The sequence below is a fragment of the Triturus cristatus genome, chromosome 8 (assembly GCF_964204655.1).
Source record: "Triturus cristatus chromosome 8, aTriCri1.1, whole genome shotgun sequence".
Lineage (NCBI taxonomy): Eukaryota > Metazoa > Chordata > Amphibia > Caudata > Salamandridae > Triturus > Triturus cristatus.
The window spans coordinates 1,168,333,991-1,168,355,675 of NC_140591.1; the positions used below are offsets into that span (position 1 = coordinate 1,168,333,991).

At 44.9% G+C, this 21,685-nt stretch overlaps 1 protein-coding gene across 6 annotated transcripts in view; it reads right to left on the bottom strand.

Annotated features, from left to right (window-relative positions):
• INPP4A (inositol polyphosphate-4-phosphatase type I A) overlaps nucleotides 1-21,685 on the bottom strand; it is an 857,226-nt gene that overhangs the window by 182,500 nt on the left and 653,041 nt on the right. For all 6 annotated transcript variants that reach the window (XM_085622821.1, XM_085622820.1, XM_085622817.1 and 3 more), the window contains one exon: nucleotides 10,247-10,419. In XM_085622821.1, coding sequence (XP_085478947.1) covers nucleotides 10,247-10,419 — 173 coding nt within the window. The remainder of the gene's footprint in view (nucleotides 1-10,246; nucleotides 10,420-21,685) is intronic.

Sequence of the window (21,685 nt, forward strand, 5' to 3'; positions counted from 1 at the left end):
CTTAAATTGCACCGAGAACAAAAGGTCTTCTCTAAACCAGACCCCCAAATTCTTTGCTGAAGCGCCCTCTGAGTTGGGTCAAGGAAAGTCTGGCGGCCACAAGGTTTCTCGGAAGGCAGGCGGAAATAGGCCATACAGAAGGACCTCCGACTTGTCCTCATTGCACTTCAGCTGGGCAAGAGCAAGCCACTGAAACACAAACAAGAGACAATTCTGAGCAGTGACTGTCGACAGGTCGGAGTCCTTCCAGATAAATAGGAGCTGGGTATCATCGGCATAAGCAATTATTTTTGCCCCCAGCTCCTCTGCCAGAAAATCAGGGGCGTCAGATAGATATTAAAGAGCAAGGGGCTCAGAGTAGAACCCTGGGGGACTCCCGTAGACACTTTCCTGGCGGCCAAAGAGAAAGGTGGCAACCAGACCTGCTGTGAACGTTCTTCCAAAAAAGATTTCAACCAATCCCAGGCAGGACCAGCAATACCAATATTTGAGAGACGAGTAAGAAGAAGTTAGTGGGGCACTGTATTGTCAGTAAATACACAAAGTCCATGAAGAGCTCTATTCATCTGGCCTTCATGGACTTATCTAGTGCCTTCAATACTGTCAATCGGGACAGATTTGGGCAATGAGAGGAGACATGGGAATAGAGGAAGCACTGGTAGTCCTTTTGTATAGAAAAATCTCAACCAATCACTTCAACTGAGGGGGTCCATCAAGGTTGTATTTTAGACCCTTTTTATTTCTCACTTATACAAATAAGCTCGAGGCCTTTTTACTGAAGAGAAAGCTTGGGTTCCCGAGAATTGGAAGTAATTGTGTTCTACTGTTATCATACGCAGACGATACAGTCCTGTTGGCAAGGACAGCTATAAGCCTTCAGAAATCCCTTGATACTCTTACAGATTTTATGATATCTCTTGACCTAAAAGTTAATTTTAATAAACCATACATTATGGTAGCGGTCCTCATAATACAAAAACATTAATGATGCAGGGAAAAGTGATGGAAAAAGGTTAAAAAAAATTCCTATTGGGTAACGTATTTAATAAACAGCTGACATGGGACCCCCTGTTGCCCCTAAGAGTACAGCAGATAGCTGAGCCTCGGACGGGCTCTTTCAGTTTGCAGCAAAATTGGGTCAGAAACCAGTTAAAGAACTATTAATCATTTATAGAGCAAAATGCCTTTCCATCGCTAGGGTATGGGGTACAGTAGAAGCAATAAGCTTCAAGTAGTAGAGAACAACTTCATTAGAAGACTCCTGATGGTACCTAAAGGTGCGTCCACAACATTTTGCCATGCCGATTTGGGTCTGGAGTTTATCAGGGCTGCATTGGCCTTGCCCCACCTGTGTTTATGGGCCCCGATCTTGCTATCGGAGAATCTGTCTTTTTCACGCGAGATCATCAGGGACTGTCTTGCCATCTCTAGTGTCGGTAAGATCCCGTAGTTCCATTATCTGAAACGTAGGTTTCATGAGATTGGCTTAGGTGACTTTTTTGATAATCCTCAATATATGACCACCAAAGCAAAAAACACTATTAAATCTGTGATTTTACCAGGGCGAAAATGCGCCATCGGTGCCGTCAAGGATATTTTGGTACTCTGTCCCTTGCTCTGGCCAAACCGTTGAGCACACATTTACAGTTTTATTTAGTGTTTTGCACTAATTCGCAAAATACATTTTACCTTTCAAGGGTATGGTTAGGCACATTGCACTTTTTGCTTGCTTTCCCATGTCAAGGAGGTTGGTCAGTTAAGTTCACTCCATGTCCTTGTGACAGCTTGTCTAAACAAAGTACCCTGCACCTTGTATTATTTTGTGCACTTTATAAGTCATTGAGAGCAATGTTTCTGCTTCCCTTACTGAGAAAGAAACTTCTGTGTACTTACAAAGAAGGTTTTAGATATTTGCATTCACTGGCCTCAACATACATTTGTATCACGATCCTGAATTCCATCAAGGAAGCAGTTGCTATCAGAAAGCGTTATGGGTAAAATCTGCAATAGAGTGCCAGGCACTGCAATTATCAAGTTAAGTTAACTGAAATGTTTTAACACCTCCTGAATAAGGTATGTATTAGGCCTGGTTCTCTATGAACAGTTCTACGTGCATACCTCCACCTCCCAAATTGCGTCAAACCAGGCGGAGAAATAGTTGGGAGATATGCACCAGTCCTGTGAATTGTATGAGCCACCCTCATCTGGAAATAATAGATGATCCGGGTCACATGACAAACCATTAAGAGCCCACCCACAAGGGTTCTCGCTTTGAGTTTTTTTGCCTCCCTGGTTTTGACTGTAGTTATAGGGCTGCGTTTTATAAATTGATGTACTATGTTGGTAATAGATTAATTTATGTACACTGGCATGAAATGTGATTAGATTTATAAAGTTTTTATGAATTGAAAAAATATCTTGGCACAGTGCACTTTTATGGTTCATCAAACCAAAATAAAACTAATATCGATCGAATCCCACATTGTTCATGTTTTCACGATGACATCATGTGTTTTGTGTGTGTGTGTGTGTGTGTGTATATATATTTGTGTATATATATCAAGGAAATGGAAGCGCTCACACGGCGGAAGGGAATGGTGCGTGCTTAATCATCAGGGGTATTGTGTGATAAGAGTGTTTTTAGGGTTTAGGTGTGGGTAAGAGGGTGGTAGGGTATTTTTAGGGTTATGGAGTAGGTGTATTGGGTGGTAAAGGTATTTTTTAGGGTTTAGAGGTATGTAGCTGTATTGCGTGGTAAGGGTGTTTTTAGGGTTTATGGGTGGGTAAGGGTATTTTTAGGGTTTGGGGTGGTTAAGGGTTTTGGGTGGTAAGAGTATTTTTGTTAGGTTTTAGGGTAGATAAGGGTATTGGGTGGTAAGGGTACATGTAGGGTTTAGGGGTGGTTGAGTTTAGGGGTTGGAAGTCGTAAGGTAATATATATCTATATATGTATGTATATAAATGTGTATGTATGTGTACACACACACACACACACACACACATATATACTTATATGTGTGCTTGTGTGTATATATGCATGCATATATATATATACACACACAGACAGATATATATATAAATATATATATATATATATATATTACCTACTGGCGGTCGCCAGTAGGTAGTTATAGTTAGGACCAAGTTTCCATAGGAAGAGCATTTTTTGTTTTGCTTAATACTTTGGCGTGGTTTGATGAATTTTCATGAAATTTTCCAAACTAATTCTTTGTTCATATAAGCTTCTATGTTGAAAGTTTGGGGTGATTCGTCAAGGGGGGGGGGGGGGCGAGAAAAAAGGGGTGTCCCAAAACGTGTTTTCTCCATGCAATTTCCATAGGAAACTTTAGACAAGGCTACAGGTCGAACGGGTCAATGGTATTAACCCAAATTTGGCAGGGAGACGGGTCTTGGTCTAGAAAGCACGCTTTTGTTTATTTGGTGTAAATTCGTTCAGTAGTTTTGGAGAAATATTGAAATTTGCAGATATCGATATTTGGGAATTCTGCCATCCGATTGGCTGAGGCGTTACGAGCACGAGCTTGCTGTTTATTGGCTGCGAGCTGTTGCAACTAGGAAGTGTTGGCAGCCATTTTGTGATTCCGTTGAAACGAGTAAGGGGAAAAAGGGCGAAAAGAGTAGGAAACAGGAGGATAGGACCACTGTAATCTCTGTGGGGAGTGCGAAGCGAAGTAGTCACTCCTACCGGTCTGAAAGTGCGGTGTTGCTCAGAGTGACATGGTGCTGAGATGAGATGCTTCTACACTCCGGTATGAAACCGAGAGCCTAAACCATGAGCTCATTGCTGTAAAGTGATGTGCAAGTAGTGTTAGTAGGCGTTTATACCATACAGGGAGTGGGAAGCGAACTACTGGCCTCTACCGTGCGTTTATACTATACCGGAAGTGGGAAGCGAAGTACTCACGCCTACCAGTGTGAAGACTCGGGGATCAAACTGAGCTGATTGCTGTAAAGTGATGGGCTCTGGGCGCTGTAGCATACTGGCCGCTGTAGTATAACTGTGTAAGTAGTGGTAGTATGCGTTTATACTATACAGGGGGTGAGAAGCGAACTACTCATCCCTACTGGTCTGAAGAGTCGGGATTAAACTGTGAGCTCATTGCTGGAAAGTGATGTGCTCTGGGCGCTGTAGCATACCTGTGGAAGTAGTGTTAGTTTGCGTTTATACAATACAGGGAGTGGGAAGCGAAATACTCACCCCCACCGGTCTCAAGACTCCTGGATAAAACCATGAGCTCACTGCTGTACAGTCATGTGCTCTGTGTAGTATTCCAATGTAAGTCATAGTAGAATGTTAGTATGTAATGCTACTAGAATATAAGTATGTAATGTTAGAATGTAGGGCTTTCATGAGTGGAATCTTGGGGAGTTTGTACACGGTGCTGGAGAAGATGGTTGCCGTGCTGTTTGCTCCTGTTGGTGGCTGTTTAAACTGTCTTCTTCTCCTGCAATAAATCTACTTATCGGATCCACTGCTGCCTTTCTCTTCACTACATAAACTTGGCGACGAGCGGGAGAAGGTAAAAAGAAGGCAGCACTCACCAATATTTTGAGCTTCCTTGTGTTCTGCTGAAGACCAGTTTTCTTTGTGAAGCTGTTTCTACTTATCCCAGGGTCGTCGGCTCATCGAACTATGTTATCCGAACTCTGGTAAGATTTAAATTTTTGGATATTGGGCTTCCTCTGCCTCTTCACTACACTCTGGTCACTGTACAATACGTGTGCAAGTAGTGATAGTATGCGTTTATACGAATTCTGTAGTTATGCAGTAACCAATGCATCATGGCCCTATGGAGCACCACCTCCCAGGCGCAGATCATACTATGTCCCGGGATGTGCATCAGCGGGACATTTATGTTTGCTATTACAGGGCGGGAGCATGGCTTCCACACTGTGATAGCAAATCCTTGTTTGCCTCGTTGAAGCGAGAGGAGGAAAACCTCGTATCGCTTCAATAAAGCGGATCCGGATGGTACAAATGGGAAAACAAAAATGGAGCGGGGTCTCACCGGTTCATTTGAATGAGCCCCCTCCCTGGTGGTTGGGTAATGTTCCGGGGCCAATCATATTATTATATTGCAGGGTCTCTGCAGCACTGGGGACCTTAATCTCACATGTAAATTAGGCGCGGGAGGGCACAGAGATGTTTTGCAGCCTAGGGGATCGCCACCTCCCCGGGTATTGTTTAGTAATTATTCGGGGGGCTTCGAGGCCAACTCAAGTCCGGGGATCGCCATCCGCCGGGACTTTACTTAAATATGCAGGGTGGGCGTTGCCAGTCCCTGAAGCCTCGGTGGCCCTAGGCAGTGCCTTATTGGTTCTGTAATCACACGGGCAGTACTCATGGTGTTATAAAGTGATACACTCATAGAACCCTTGCAGTTGTAGAATTACCTAGGCTTCATTTATGTAATAGTCTGTTGGTTTATATTTGGTGGGTGCACCGCAAAATTACAAATGTTTTACCTCATAACCTCCTATCAACCGCCGATTTTCACAATAAACTACAGACAAGTGTTGTCAGAAAAAGAAGACCCATACACTCACTCATTTATTCGTAAACAAAATAACTTTTATTAAAACAACACAGTAAAACATGAAATAAGTGGGTGGGACTCCTCCGGAAGCAGCGTTCAAAACCTGCAAGACAAAAAAGAAAGATAAGTATGTGTGCCATGTCCAAGAGAAAAAGAAAGGTAGTCAGAATGAAAGGAAAAAAGTGAGAATGGGACAGAGAGCGAGTGGGTGGAAGGGAGAAGGGGAGGGAGAGTCAAAAGAACAGAGGGAGGAGGAGACAGAGCATCGGTCTACTGCACCCAGCCCTCACTGTTCACCTCCCGTCACCAGTGTGTCTGGGACGCTGGGCTCCGCGAGAAAGAGTGCGGTCCAGTAAGTCTTTAAAATGAAACAGAGATATGAATGATGCCAGAGATTACATTATTATCTACGGCAACATCGCTTGCCTGCACCCAGGCTGCTGCACCCCAGCCCCTTCCCCCGCACTGTGCTCAATTGCAGCTCCTGTGCACCAAGGCTTCACTGCTCACCTGCCACCACCGGTGTGTCCAACGACGTGCTGGTGCGAGCTCCGACTCCGGGGTGCCTCTCAGGGTGGCACAGCAGGTCTCCGGTCTGGGGCAGTGTCTTGATACCATGATGGAAGGCATCAGAATGCCCAGGGCCTCATCATGGGCTGAGCATCCGCTCCGCCGGTTATGGTGCCAATAACTCAGTGTCTGAAAAGGGAGAAATAATATGATGCTAGAAACGTCTTGAGGTAAATGAAGGTTTATTTCAAGCTTAATAGTGAACACCAGTTGAGTGCATCCTTCCTTCTTGAACTACGATCTACCAACTGTTAGTGGTAATCGTGGTTCAAAGAGGAGTTGGAGTGCATGAGAATACACAAGGTTAAATAATATGTTATGCCAACGTTCACATACAAAGGAACAGAGCGCATGCTAGAAGCATAATGTGCGCGTGTAATGCAGTGGCGCAAGCCTGTGTGCATGTACACTTAGTAATCAGCTCACTACAGTGCCCCAAAAGCCAACGCCACGTGTTTGTGGGGCAGCGCTGCCCGCTGGCTCAGGCCTACAGTACGGTCCAGCAGGTCCTTAAAATGAGACAGGCATGTGACTGAATGAGGTCAGAGATCACATCATTACGCACGGCAACATCGCTTGTTCGAACCTGCGCACCCAGGCTGATGCACCCCACCCCTCCAGCAGCACCGCGCTCAATTGCAGCCCCTGTGCACCCAGGCCCCACTGCTCACCTGCTGTCATTGTTGTGTGTCCAAACACGACGGCCAGCAGGGTTCACAATTCAGATGGAGTTTTGATTGCGAGGATGGTGTACACCTCATGGATCCCTTTTTTTATTGCGCATTGTGATATGCGAGGTGGATGAGGCCATATCACCTGAGGCAGTGTCGAAGAACTGGGACATTTGGCGTCGTTGTTATCCTATTTATACGTACGCAAAGTGGGCTGGGCTTGCGTACGCCAGGCCAGCGTAGGGGTGTGAATAATTATTCCGGGGACCTGGGCGTTGTTGAGTTCCTGCCTGGGCAGGAAGTGTACTTATGTGTGTGTCCCGGTTGCAGTTTTGACATCGCACAATCCGCAATTTACATTAATGTAGCATGTACCGGGAGGGCGGCAACTATCGCTAATGAGATGCTGTCCGAAAACCATGAATGGACAACATCACATGTCGTTGTCAAGCTTGTGGCTATGCGCAGACACGCATGTCAATGGTGTGCGGTATTATTGAAAGTGTTGCTATCGCGAAGCGCACACATGTGAATGTGCTCGGATGGAGGGAGGATCAGCAGTGAGGCTACGTCATACACAGTGATAACGCTCATTACAGTAAAGCAATGCATGTCAAATGTGAATCTGAAAGTGTCACATACGACACACTACTTACTATACTGGTAAAGCCTGACAACAGAGCATACTGCAACACAAATCTACACATTACTCTTTACTGTTTGTCACATGTGATATAGGATGTGCACTCTGCCCATGGCTGATGATACCCCTTCGAGCCACCAATACCCAGGCCGAAAGGCAGCACAATAATGCGCACACACACACACACACACACACACACACACACCAGGGGCATCGTGTAACACACATTTGTTTTTTGATGTAATGTTTCCGATGCATGGCCATCACACGTGGAAGGCTACTGTACAGAGCATGAATATTGATCAAGATGATCGTTGCAACCGAGGGGGGTTGTGTGAACCACCGATCGTCTCGGACCCAGAAGATCACTGTACAGTTTAAGAATTGCATTGCATGTATTGTAACATTACCCGCTAAGTTGGAAAGTATGTACTGATATGTGTTAAAACTGGTGCAGATAGAAAATGTAAGGTGCAGAACTGTATCATATGACCAAGGTTTCTCTAAGTTAAATAAACAGAGTTAAAAAAAAAAAAAAAAGATGATCGTTGCATGTTGTGTGTACTATAAGATATATGTACACAGCAAAATACTTTTCAAAAAAGCTCTCTAAGCAGAAGAGGTGTCTCTCATCAAACGCTGTAGAGAGAATGAGGTGGGGTCCTCCAACTGTTACAATGGGAAATGTTATGAACCAATCAAATGCTTTTTTTAAGGTCATATGGCAATCGCGCTCCGAGCGCGCAAGGAGGCCGCACCCGACGCGATTTTGAGAAAATATATTTACCATAATATAAGTTTATTACAGTTAGAAATATATAAATGTTTAAAATATTTTAGATTATCGCTTGCTCTCATATACACTTTAAATTTATTTAGATATAGTTTTGAGACATAAAAAAAAATGAGGGAATGGCGTACCCGGTGCGACACCATACGTCTATGACATAACACAGGGCTTGGCAGCGTGCACTCGTCACATACGGAACGGGCAGCCGGTGCAACCCCATACGTATATGACGTAACGCGCGGCTTGGTACCGCGCACCCGTCGCATACTAAACTAGCAGCTGGCGCGACCTTATACGTTTATGATGTTAGGCGGGGCGCGGTGCCACGAAGCCTTCGGATACGAAATGCGCATTCCTTTACGAGTTTAGCAATATGGCGGATAGGATTTGCGTGCTGATGGAGCTTGGGACACTCCCGGTACGGGAGTCCAGTTTTCTCCCCCCCCTAAAAAAAAAGATATACATACTTTTTTTTGAAGATATAAAAAATTACATAATTTTTCAAATTAAAAAAAAAAGGATAATAGAGTTCCAAAATATTACAAAAAAATAGAAAAAAATATAGGTTTTATAAATATTCAAATATGAAATTAACATTTAAAAAACCTTCGAAATTCACTGAAAAAACCATAGGTTTTATAGACGTTATAGTTAGGAATTAGCATTTAAAAAACCTAAGAAATTCACTGAAAAAACCATAGGTTTCAGGGACGTTATAGTTAGTTGGACATTTGACTCATATAAAACCAGAGAAATTTCAGTGAATATATATATATATATATTATCTACTGGCGGTCGCCAGTAGATAGTTATAGTTCGGACCGTGTTTCCATAGGAAATCCGCAACATTCTATTTGGAATAACTTTGGCGCCGGTTGACGAATCCTCGCGAAATTTTCAAAATAGGTGGGGCGCTCCGCTCCGCTCCTACCCTGAAAGTCTCGGGGTGATTCCTCAAGCGGGGGCTGAGAAAAAAGGGGGGTCCCAAAACACGTTTTCCCCATGCATTTTTCCATAGGGACCTTTAGTCCAAGGTACAGCCCGAACGGCTGAACAGAATTACTTGAAATTTGGCAGAGAGGTAGTCCTCAGGTCAGGGAAGTGCCTTTTGCAGGTCTGGTGTCAATCTGTTCAGTAGTTCCTGAGAAAATCAAAAGTAAAATCATATATATATAGATATAGATATATATAGATATATAGGGCTTTCACTTACCTGTGATATACTTACATTTACGTTGCAAAGGTAGGAGCGGGAAAGGCATTTGCGTGGTAATTACTTTCATGGTGAAGGCAATGCATGGTAAAGACATTGCGTGATTGCGTGTTAAAGGCTGCGTGATAATGACATGCATGGTAATGGCATGCGTGGTTCTGCCATACATCCCGTGCAGATTCACTGTATAACAACAATTTAACTGCTTTTAAATTAAGGGCATCCATGAGTATCCTGAGAAAGGTGGGTTTAAAGGATGCATTTCCACCAAAACCCAGCATTGATGTCTTAGAATTGTCCCACCAGGACACTCCCACTGCTAAGATAAATAAATTCAATGTAGTAGTATTAGGAAGTTTTGTTCTTTGAGGACTTTAGATGTATACAGAGTATGAATGTAATGGGGGGGTGTCTAAATGTGAGTGGATGCATTTTGATTATAAAAGGACTCTTTGATACATACAACATGATGTTTATAAACAATAAATATGGAATAGAATGTTTAGGAATTTGGTTATATTGGTGACAGCTAGATGTATGCATGGGTGGTACTCGATACATTAATCTGTATAGTTAACTGGTGTTTTTAGGTGGATATTCGTGATATCCCTGTTTCACATTTATTTATTTTCGTCATGGCTAAGTCACTAGCATTCTAATAAAAAAATATCTAACATCATATTTTAGGTCAGCTACGATGTACCCCTAGACTAACAGCAAACAGAACACATCAACAGGTATTCCAAGCACTGCAAAAGGGGAAATTATTATGGGTTTTAGAGTTTACTGGATGACACTCACCGTTTGACAGAAGACAACATCTCTGCGATACTGAAGGCTCAGACACAACGCTATTGTGGGAGCACTGTCCTGCATCAACAAGAAGACCATGGCTCTTTTTGCTTTATCACTCATCATGGCTACACAGTCTGTGAGTGTCGTCAGCAGGGGGTAAAGGGCCTCACTCCATTCACCTACATAGGATAAACAAGACATGGATAAGGGGAAGCCTTCTGCTTTTTCACCACCGCTGTAAGTGGTATTCATATATTAATAGATTGGCCCTAGCATATTGTCAGTACAGTCCAGTCAGTCTTGTCAGGAGGCAGCAAAAGAGAAAGAACAACATGATTTGAAAGTAAAAATGGCTTGCATTTATCAGACCTTTTCTCATTTCCCACCGATTAGCTTATTGTTCCAATAATTTTATGTCTAAATGATCACTGATAAACATTTCAGCTTCATTTGTCCTAGCAAGCAGCCTGCTAAGCCACCAGGTTGGCAGAAGCTGTTGCAGCTGTCTTCCAACGGTAGAAACCTCCGCTGTCTGGTCTAACTGTTATGAATGTGCAACCCCTGAAGAGGGGGACAAACTTTCGACAAACCACAATGCCCGTTTGGCTGTTATTTTGTTAAAGCTCAGTTGTAGTTTCTGACTGCAGAACAAAATAAAAAAAAAACTGGTACACCACAAGTTTTCCCCCTTAGTGTCAGGGACATTTTATTCTGTTTTCATAGTTTTTGGTCCTAGTTAGGGACAACCACGGGTGGAAATCCCACCGTAAATAGGGTGGAGCATCTGCAACTGTGACCTAGATGCTGTGTGGCATATTAAGCTGCCAGATGAAGGCTTTCCATTGGCCAAGTCCACTGAGGCTCCGCTATCAGAAAATGTGCTGCTCCCCTACTTCTAAATGTGTGAAGGGAACTGTGGGATTTGTTTCACACAAGCCCTATTGATTTGTGATGAAGCTCACAATCCTCCCTCCAAAATGAGGTCCTTGTCCATGTTACTAAAACACCTTTCAATTTAATGTATGTTACATTGCAAGTTATCATAACTTTTAATTAACTATTGCCTCATCATGCATCTTGGTCTAAATCTGAGGATGATAACCAGATGAAGTAATAATGTTACACCATGGTATTACTCCTGTTGTATGGGTTATGTGCATATATATGAGGAAGAAATTGAGGTTACAATCTTGCAATATGCTTTTCCCCAAATATTTTGCACTTTGTTACCTACTAGCCTTCTGCTGTTGATATCCAGTTACTGGATTTTCATAACATTGGACTTACAGCAATTGGATTACAGCAAATGGCTGCCACTATGACAGGACTAGCATTGAGCAGGTCAGTTAATTTTATCTGAGAAATATAAAGTACGAATTGCTGTAAAAGACACGGGCTTGACTACAAAGAAACATCTCAGGTACTTTGGAATGGCAACTCAACATACACCTGTCTCAATACAGTAAATCCCAATAAACTTGCCCAGACTTTTTTCTAGGAGTCACTGTAGGGTAAAGTGCATGGGGCTGCAGGGCGTACTGATGCACACAGAAGTGCTGCCACAGCTTGAAAAGAACATGTTTAAGAGAATTTGTGGGGGATGAAGCCAGGGGGTTAGGCATAGTTCAGCTTACCGAGGACGACTCCTTCAAATTAACGAACTGTTCAGAGAAACTTTCATTCAAGCACTGATAATAAATCACTCCATAGACAAGAGTAATATTGCTGCTTCCCAATCATAAGGCACGGGAGAGAGAACTAAGTTCCTGATTTAGAGTTTGGTGGACGGGTTACTACAGCACTAATGAAGCGGATATCCCTTCCGCCTTAACACAAGTGCCATAGAATATGATGTACTTGTAATAAGGTGGGTGGTATATCAGTCACATTTGTGACGGAGCAACCTGTCGGCCAGACTCTAAATCATGCCCTTAGATTCTTAGAAAGGTAACCTGCTAAACCTCTTACTCCTATTAAGTCTTGGTAGCCAGAATTGCATCCTAGTTACACAACACAAGCCCCAAATGACCATGCACTAGAATCTGAGGTGTGAGATGTTAGGATTAGAGACCAAGAGAAAAGATCAAGCACCAGAACTTCTTACAGTGTCAAGAGGCCCATTCTGTAAGGTAAAAGAAAGGTGACTGCACAGCCAGCTAGACTCTGCTCAAAAACTGGTGGCAATTTAGTCTAAGCGGGGCTCCAATGATTATTAAGCATCCATTGGAGCACCTTAGACCGGAGATGTGCCTCTGGGGATCAGAGGGAGATGAGGTGAGGTGTAAATCAATTTATGCATCCAGTACAGAAAATATGCTTCCATAAAAGAGAGACTGTCCTTGACCATCCAGATATGCCTGGAGATGAAAAGGTCAATTTTTGGACCATAGTCACACTCACCACTCCCAACAATAGACTAATTATGAGAGCACCAAGTCACTGATACTCCACTTGTGCAGTAGCATGAGTTTAAAAAAAAATCACCTTGAACAGCCAAATATCCTGAACAAGAATCACTTGAGCAAGCAATCTGACAGTACAAGAAATTAGTTGAGCTGTAAAGTATGGGACTTCAGAAAAAAAGAAGGCTGCAGGAAAAAGGGTTAAAAAAGTACCCGAAGACAGGGTAGGTACAGAAGAAAAAACTTACTTACCTTTGGTACAGTTAGGGACTTTATCTAGTCTCTGTGCTGATAGGTGGTGTTGTTTGGCTCTTTGTTGGCGTCGTTTGTGGTGAAAGTGATGTACGCGGTGCCTATATAGGCGCCAACCCAGCGTGCTGTCATCAGTTACTTTTCGTGACCTTTCCACGCCAGAAGCATGGAGCCATCAAGGTTGCTGATGTACAAGAGTGCAGACACTAGGGACATCATAAGGGCTTTCTATATGGAGAAATGTGTAAAGAGAGCGGGGAGGATGGGATGGCTGGTAAGGAATCTGCAGCTAGATAGCCTTTACCAGATATGGTGTTACCAAAGGTAAGTAACTTGCTCATCTGATAGAGACTTCTAGCTTCAGATTTCCTACCTTACACTAGCTACCCAAGCAATACTTCTTCGGAGATGTGTCTGTGAACAGCTTTAGACCAGAAAGTCCTGGAGGACCAAACAGGCAAAGTGCACATCTCGACCGACCTGACTGTCCAAGTAGTAGAGCTTTTAAACGTGTGCAGAGACACCCATGTTGCAGTCTGACAGATGTCCAGACCAAGGAATATAAAGGCTAACACAGTGTTCAAAGCTTTGGTTCTGCTTGAATGAGTCTGCAGGAGGCTGCCTTCTGGCCAGTGCGTAGATTTTAATACAGATCGAACCAAAAACAATTGTTGATTGTCAACCGAGAACTCTCTGGTACGATCAATGTAGAATGAAAACGCTCTTTTTGGGTCCAGGCAGTATGTTAAAGTCAACAAGTGTAGAGGACAATTGTGCATAGGCTCAAAGAGCAAGCACATCAGGAAGGATAGAACAAGGTTTAGGTTGCATTGGGGCATGGTGAAAGGTTTCAGAGGGAACATATGCTGTAGTGCATTTAGGAAACAAGTCACAACAGGTGACCTGAACAGGAAGGTTAGGTGTGGCAACCGCAAGAATGCCTATATGGCTGAAAGGTACCCTTTAACCCAGAGCAAAGCATTGCCAGGCTAACAATCGATCAAACAACAAAACCTGGTGCAGAAAGAAGATCAACTTTTTTGGAAAGTAAACCAAGCCACAAATGTTTAGCAATGGTAGGTGTATTCTTTCTTGGTTGAAGGATGCCTTGCTGCCAGAATGACATCACAGACTTCTGGAGGTAGGTAAAACAACTGTTAACTGCCGCCTCTCAATCTCCATGCATGAAGGTGGAGCATGCACAGTTTGGGTGCAAGACCCTGCCGTGTTGCTGCAACAGTAGATCCTCCAGAAGCGGCAGCCTGACCGAAGGACTGATGCTCATGCTCAGGAGTTTGGAATACCAATCTCTTTGTGCCCAATCTGGAGCCACAAGAATGACTCAGGCCTGGTCATTCCTGATCTTTCTGAGAACTCTCGTTAGGAGTGGTATTGGTGGAAAGGCGTAAGGAAGGCCTGAGCTCCACTTGAAATGAAAAACGTCTACAGTCAGGAGCTGCCTTGGAAACGCAAACACACAGAAGTGCTGACATTATACATTCTTTGCAGTGGCAAATAGCTCTAACCAAGGTACTCCCCAAACTCTGAAAATACATTGTACCATCTCCAGATGGAGATGCCATTCGTGATCTGCTAAGTATCGACGCCTGATTTCGTCAGCTCTGGCATTCAGGGAGCCTGCCAGATGTTGAACCACCAGGAAAATGCAATGATGTTCCTGCTATGTCCAGAGGCAAAGAGCCTCTTGCCACAAGGCCCACAACCCCACCCCTCCCTGTTCGTTGGAATACCTCATGGCAGTGGTGTTGTCCACAAACACCTGAATCAGCCTTCACTTGATAGAAGGAAGAAACACTTTCAATGCCAGGCAAATTGCTCTGAACTTCAACAGGATGATGTGGAGCTGAGACTCTGCCAGAGGCCTCTGATCTCCACCTCTCTCGAATGGCTGCCCCAACCCAGAAGTGACGCAACAGTCACCACAGTCAGTTCTGGATGGGGAAGGGAGAGGGGTCTTCTGCTGACCCAATCGCAGTCCATGAGTCACCACTGCAGGTCTATGGCAGTTCCCTCCAATATCTGGACCAGGATGGGGAGATTCCGTTGATGCTTTTCCCACTGGGACTTCAGGTCCCACTGTAGAGCCTGCAGATGCAAATGGGCATGTATTACCAGCAGGATGTAGGAGACCATGAGGCCGAGCAGCCTCAGAGTCAGTCGCACCGTAATCCAGAATAGAGGTTCAAACATCAGAATCATAGCCTGAATATTCTGGACTTACAGTGCCATCACCTTGGTGAACACCTGAGGGGTGCTGGTAAGGCCAAAGTAGAGCACGGCAAACTGATAAGGCTTGTGGCCCACTGTAAACTGCAGGTAATGCCTGAGGGCAGGCAGGACGGGAATGTGGAAGTAGGAATCCTGCAAGTCCAGTACCCCCATCTCATCTTCATAGTTGAAATCAGGCCAAACATGAGCTAACATGAACATCTTGGATTTCTCCTTCTTCAGAAAGAAATTTAAAAGGTGAATGTCTATATTAGGATGATGGCCTCCATCTGTCTTGCGCAGCGCAAAGTAGCGGGAATAGCAACCATGACCTACTTGTGATGTCAGTACCCTTTTGACAGCTCTTTTGGCCAAAAGAGCCTGAACTTCCTGATGACGCAAGGAGAAGTGGTCCTCAGTCAGCTGGTCTGGGGGTGTTGCCATGGTTGGTGGGGTTTCCAGGAAAGGGATGGAGTAGCCCAGCTGAACAACGTGAACTACCTGCTTACCTGATTTTACAGACAGCTAGCTGGGCAGGTGATGTCTAATCCTGTCTCCCACTGAGTGCCCATGATGGTACGAGGGCAAACTAAAGTGGTTTTGAGACTGCGGCTGTGGCTGCCGGGGAGTGGAAGTCTAGGTAGACATCTGGAGGTGTGCCCAGGAGGCTTGTGGGAACCACGTTTGTGGCCCCGAAAGGACCGGGGATCCGGATGGCCTTGGTGGCTGGGAGGGAATGGACGCAGCTGGTAGTCCCTACCTTGACACGAACGGGGCAAAAGCCAGATTAGGGTTGACGTGGGGCCATGGAAAAGCCCAAGGCCCTGGCAGTGGTCTGGCTGTTCTTAAAGCATTGCAGCCCTGCCTTGTTGACGAAGATGCAGGTGCCATCGCAGGGCATGTCCATGAGGGAAGCCTGAACATCCCCTGAAAAGCCAGTTGGTCTCAGCCAAGCGTGGTATCTGAGTGCCACTGACGTCACTAACGTTCTGCCTAGAGAATAGGCCATGCACAGTTTGCATTTCATAGTGAACTTAGCTGTCTCTCTGCCATCAGCAATAGACTGTGTTAGTATGGCTCGGGCTCCTCCGAGACCATAGGCAGCACATGCACAACCCAATCCCAAATTGTGGGTGCTTTTCGGCGCAGAAAGCATGCAGTGTTTACCGAATGCAGTGCAAGGCTGGCAGAAAAGAACATCCTCTTACCAAAGGTGTGCAGTCTCTTGAATTCCCTATCCAGTGGAGTGGTAGGTAATGCGCCGGGATTGACTTTGGATGTGGAGGCCTGGACAACCAGACTTTCCGGGGTTGGGTCCTGGGTGAGAAAAGCTGGGTCCCAAGGAGCGGGGCGATGGTGGCAGGAAATTGTCCTGTGCACAAGTATGGCACAGGCCCAGAGCAGGACATCAGTGAGGGCTTCATTAAAGGCAGGAGAGGTTCTGTGGGGGTGACTCTCGGCTGAAGCACCTATGCCAAGACGTTCATCTTGACTGCCACCAAGGGCAGTATGTGGTCCAGTACCTCAGCCGCCCTCCTCATCTCCACAGCAAATGAGGCTCGTTCCTCCGTAGCCACATTGCGAGAGACCAGACCAAAGTCCAGGGAGGTGTCTAGACCACTGGCACCTGCTAGTTCCTTGTACCAGTTGTCTTCGACCTCATCAAGTGGGTTTGCTTCAAGGAGTCTTGGAGTTGTGGTCTGGATAAAAACACCTATGACAGACCAGATGAGTGTCTGTCACAGACAGGAGCCCCATAGCTTACACCCCACTAGTTTATTGGAGGACAGCCTAAGCACACTGGGAGACAGACTCGAAAAAAGACTCGACAAAATGTTGAAGAAGTTCAGTCAAAAGGTGACTGGATTAACTCTCCCGGATGTGTCCTGAAAGCATCTGACCTGATTGCAGTGCACTGGGGTGGCACCTATATATGCACCAGGCACATTAATTTCGCCGTCGAAGGATGCCACCTACCAATGTGCAGCGGTACTTTTCGAAAGGTTCCCAGATCCAGTCTGACACCTGGGAAATATTCTAACGTAAGGACTCTGCAGCTAGAAGTCTCTATCAGATAGCATTACGCAGAGACTCTTGGCAAATAACAACCTCTACTCAGCCAATATCATCAATTTGTGTCAGCCGCAATTACCAGGATATGCTTCCACTTGGATTGAAAAGAACAAAATAACTCGATGCTGAGGCCAGTGAAAGTAAGGGACCACATGGCTGAGATCAATGCAGTTTACTTGTGCCCCATCCACAAATATCTGGCGAGTCAGCAAAGCCCAAACACTAAAAACTGCATGTTACCTAAGGCACCAGCAGAACTTAGTCCTGAGGTGGGTGAATGTAGAAACAGGGGGTTCAGCAGTTAATGCTGGGAGTGATAACAGGGCCAGGTCCATAGCTGGGTGGTCTAACGTCAAAATCAGATGGTAAGAAATGCAGACGGAAAAAGCTGGGGGAAGCAGAGAAAGAAAAACACAGAACAGGAAACAAGCACAGTACACAATAATACGGTTTGACCAGAGTGATGGATGTACTGGTACACAATTAAGAAGTCATCTGGTGCCTTAGTGAAATTACCTCAGACTGACAGCAGCACACTGCTCTTAATAATACTCATACAACAAAGAGAAAGCTTTGATAAGATTTTAGAGACTGGTGCACTCAATGTAATGGTTGACTGAGATTGAAAAAAAACACTAAGACAGCAAAGATTACAAACGACCTGGACTCAACAAATGGAGTGTTTTCTATACATGACTGAAATGGAAAAGAAACCCAGGTGTCATACTTTAAATGGTGGTGGAATAAAAGATGATGGATCAACTTGGAAATGAGACAATAAGCCAGAATGGAAAAAGTAACCAAAATAGAAGATACACAAAGATACAGAGCAAAATGCAAAACTAGTAAATGGTTAGGGAAAAAGCCAAGGATTGGAGCCATGCTTGCAACAGCTCTGAGGACACTGGAAATGGTGAACGTGAAGAGTAACCCGAGCAGGAATACAGAAATCACAGACAGGAATTGGTGCTCAAGAGCAGAATACGTCCAAGAGGAACAGGGGGACATATAATGTTCTCTTGGTACAGGGGCATACAAAAAGGAACTCAGAGAGATATCCAAAAGCCCTGGAACAACTACTACCCAGCTGCCACATGGAAAATAAACCATTGACCCATTGAAAGTTTACAGACTAAAGAAACAAAGAATGTAGGAACACAAGAATTACCTGCCAGTGACACTGAAGGGGCTATTCAATTGCATAAGTGAATACTTGGCAAGAACAAAATCCCATCACTCACAGTCAGGTAAGACAATGGTTCAAGAGTGCTAACTCTGTGCCTCATGCTACATGCTATGGTGAAGGAACAAAAGTGGGACTGACAGAACAACAGACCAATGGATGAAGAGGGTGGATGAAAGCCCCAATAATGAAGCATATAAAAATGTAAAATGTCGTTAAAATCGAACAATCCTGTCTAACACCAGGTCTGATGACTGCAATACAGTACGCTAGTCTGCCTCTTGGTACACAAATGTTTAGGTGGGATAGTGGGCAAAATAGAGTTTAGATCACACCCCATTCACATGCTAATTTCTTTGTAATTATGGTTTGATTTGATTTTACCCAAGTATAGCAATTTTAATATCATACACATGATACAAATATTTCCTGTGAGCAACTAAAAAGGCAGAAGGGTGTAACACAGTCTTATAAAGGAATATGCTACTTACCAGTATGCATCTGTTCTTGGCATGTAGAGCTGCAGAGTTGTACACTTTTGCATAGATCGCCATCTGGTGTTGGGCCCGGATGTTTGCAGTTTGTTTTTGTTCTTGGACAGTCTTTGGAAGTCACGAGTTCGGTGACTCCTCCTTCGGTCCGTACTGCGCATGGGCTTCGGCTCCATCCTCAGATTGTTTTTCGCCAGTAGGGAAATGATGGAGCGTAGTGATAACAGTGAGAAACCCATGTGTGTTGTATCTAAATAAGATATACTGGAACGGATACAGGTAGCCGGGGAGGCGGGTGGGCGTGTACAACTCTGCAGCTCTACATGCCAAGAACAGATGCATACTGGTAAGTAGCATATTGCGTTCGAGGCATATGAGCTGCAGATTGTACACTTTTGCATAGATTATATAGCAGGACCCAGCCCTAGCGGCGACCACCGGTATCCGTTGCAGCGGTTTGAAATAGTGTCTTTAGTACAGCCAGGCCCACACTAGCTTGTTGCTTGGACTGCACGTCTACACAGTAATGTTTTGTGAAGGTGTGCGGTGTTGACCATGTGGCTGCTTTGCAGATGTCATCTAAGGGTATGTTCCCTAGAAAAGCCATAGAAGCCCCTATCTTTCTTGTAGAGTGGGCTTTGGGTGGAACAGATAATGTTCTTTTTGCCTTGTGATAGCAAATTTGTATGCACTTTACAATCCACCTAGCTATCCCTGATTTAGAGATGGGGTTGCCTTTATGCGGTGGAGAGAAGGAGACAAACAATTGTTTAGTCTTCCTGAAAGGTTGCGTTCTTTGTATGTAGTACAGTAAAGCCCTCTTAACATCAAGTGTATGTAAAGCCCTTTCCGCAACAGATTGAGGTTGCGAGAAAAAGACAGGTAATTCCACCGATTGATTGAGATGGAAGGGGGAAATGACCTTGGGCAGAAATTTTGGATTCGTACGAAGTATCACTTTGCTGTGATGTATTTGTAAGAAGGGTTCCTGTATAGTGAATGCTTGTATTTCACTAACCCTTCTAAGGGAAGTGATAGCTACGAGAAAAGCTGTTTTCCAGGTGAGGAACTGTAGCTCACATTTATGCAGTGGTTCGAAGGGCGGACCCATTAGCCTTGTAAGAACTACATTGAGATTCCATACAGGAGAAGGTGGTGCCCTGGGCGGAATTATGCGTTTAAGGCCTTCCATAAAGGCTTTAATAGCGGGCACTCTGAACAGTGCTAAATGCTGTCTGTTTTGCAGGTAAGCAGCAATCGCTGCTAGGTGTAGGCGTATGGAAGAATATGCCAGGTTACACCTTTGAAGATGGAGTAGATAGCATATAATGCGTTGTATGGATGCATCTAAAAGGTTGATTGTATTGTTACGGCAGTAAACAACAAATCTCTTCCACTTTGCGGCATAGCATGCTAGAGTGGTAGGACGTCTGGCTTCCTTGATAATATTCATGCAGTCAGGGGGAAGGTTAAGGTACCCAAATTCTATGATTTCAGGAGCCAGATCGCAAGGTTGAGCTGAGCTGGGTCCGGGTGTCTGATTTCTCCATGGTTCTGAGTTAGGAGGCATGGGGACAGGTGCAGTTTTTGATGTGGTACCACTGATAGCTGTAATAGTGTGGTGTACCACGGCTGCCTGGCCCATGTTGGGGCTACCAGAATGAGTGTGAGGGAGTGCTGTTGTAGTTTCCTGACCACTAATGGAATTGGTGGGAGAGGTGGAAAGGCGTATGCAAATTTGCCTGACCAGTTCATCCATATCGCATTGCCTTTGGACAATGGGTGTGGGTATCTGGCGGCGAAGCTTGGGCATTTTTTGTTTTCGTGGGTGGCGAAGAGGTCTATCTGAGGATGCCCCCACTTGCGGAAGAATGGGCGAAGAACTCGTGGATGCAGTTCCCATTCGTATATTTGTTGCGTTTGTCTGCTGAGCAGATCTGCCATGGTGTTTTGTATGCCTGGGACGTGTTGTGCCAGGAGAAAGATGTTTTGTGCAATTGCCCATCTCCATATGCTCTGTGCTAAGCAGGAGAGCTGGGGAGAGTGTGTCCCCCCCTGTTTTTGAATATAATACATTGCAGTCATATTGTCTGTGCGAATGAGGACTGCTTTGGCTGAAATCTGTTTTTGAAAGGATTTTAGGGCTAGAAAGATCGCCAATGGCTCCAGATGGTTGATGTGGAGCGACTTTTGCTGTGGCGTCCATAGACCTTGCATTGTGAGGTGTAGGAGGTGCGCTCCCCAGCCGGAGAGCGATGCGTCCGCTGTTAGAATCACCTGAGGAACCAGGTCCAGGAACGGCCGCCCTTTGGAGAGGTTTGTGGTGTTCCACCACTGCAGAGAGTGATGAGTGCGGCCGTCCACCAACACCAGATCCGTCAGCTGTCCCTGGGCCTGGTTCCACTGTCGTGCTAGGCACTCTTGGAGTGGACGCATGTGGAGTCTTGCATGGGGCACTATGAAAATGCAAGATGCCATCATCCCTATTAGCTTCATGAACACTCGTGCTGGGAGAGAGTGCTGAGCAATGAACGTGTGGCGCAAGGCTTGTATGCTTGCGATCCTGGCTGAATTGGGATAGGCTATACCCTTGGAGGTGTCTATAGTGGCCCCGAGATATTGCTTTGTGTGAGATGGTATGAGGTGGGACTTTTGGTAGTTCACCGTGAAGCCTAGCTGGTGGAGCAGTTGGATGGTGCTGTTTGTATGTTGCACACATTGGTCGTAAGACGCGACTTTTATCAGCCAGTCATCTAAGTAAGGGAAGACGTGAATGTGTTGGCGTCTGAGGTGTGCTGCTACTACCGATAGGCAT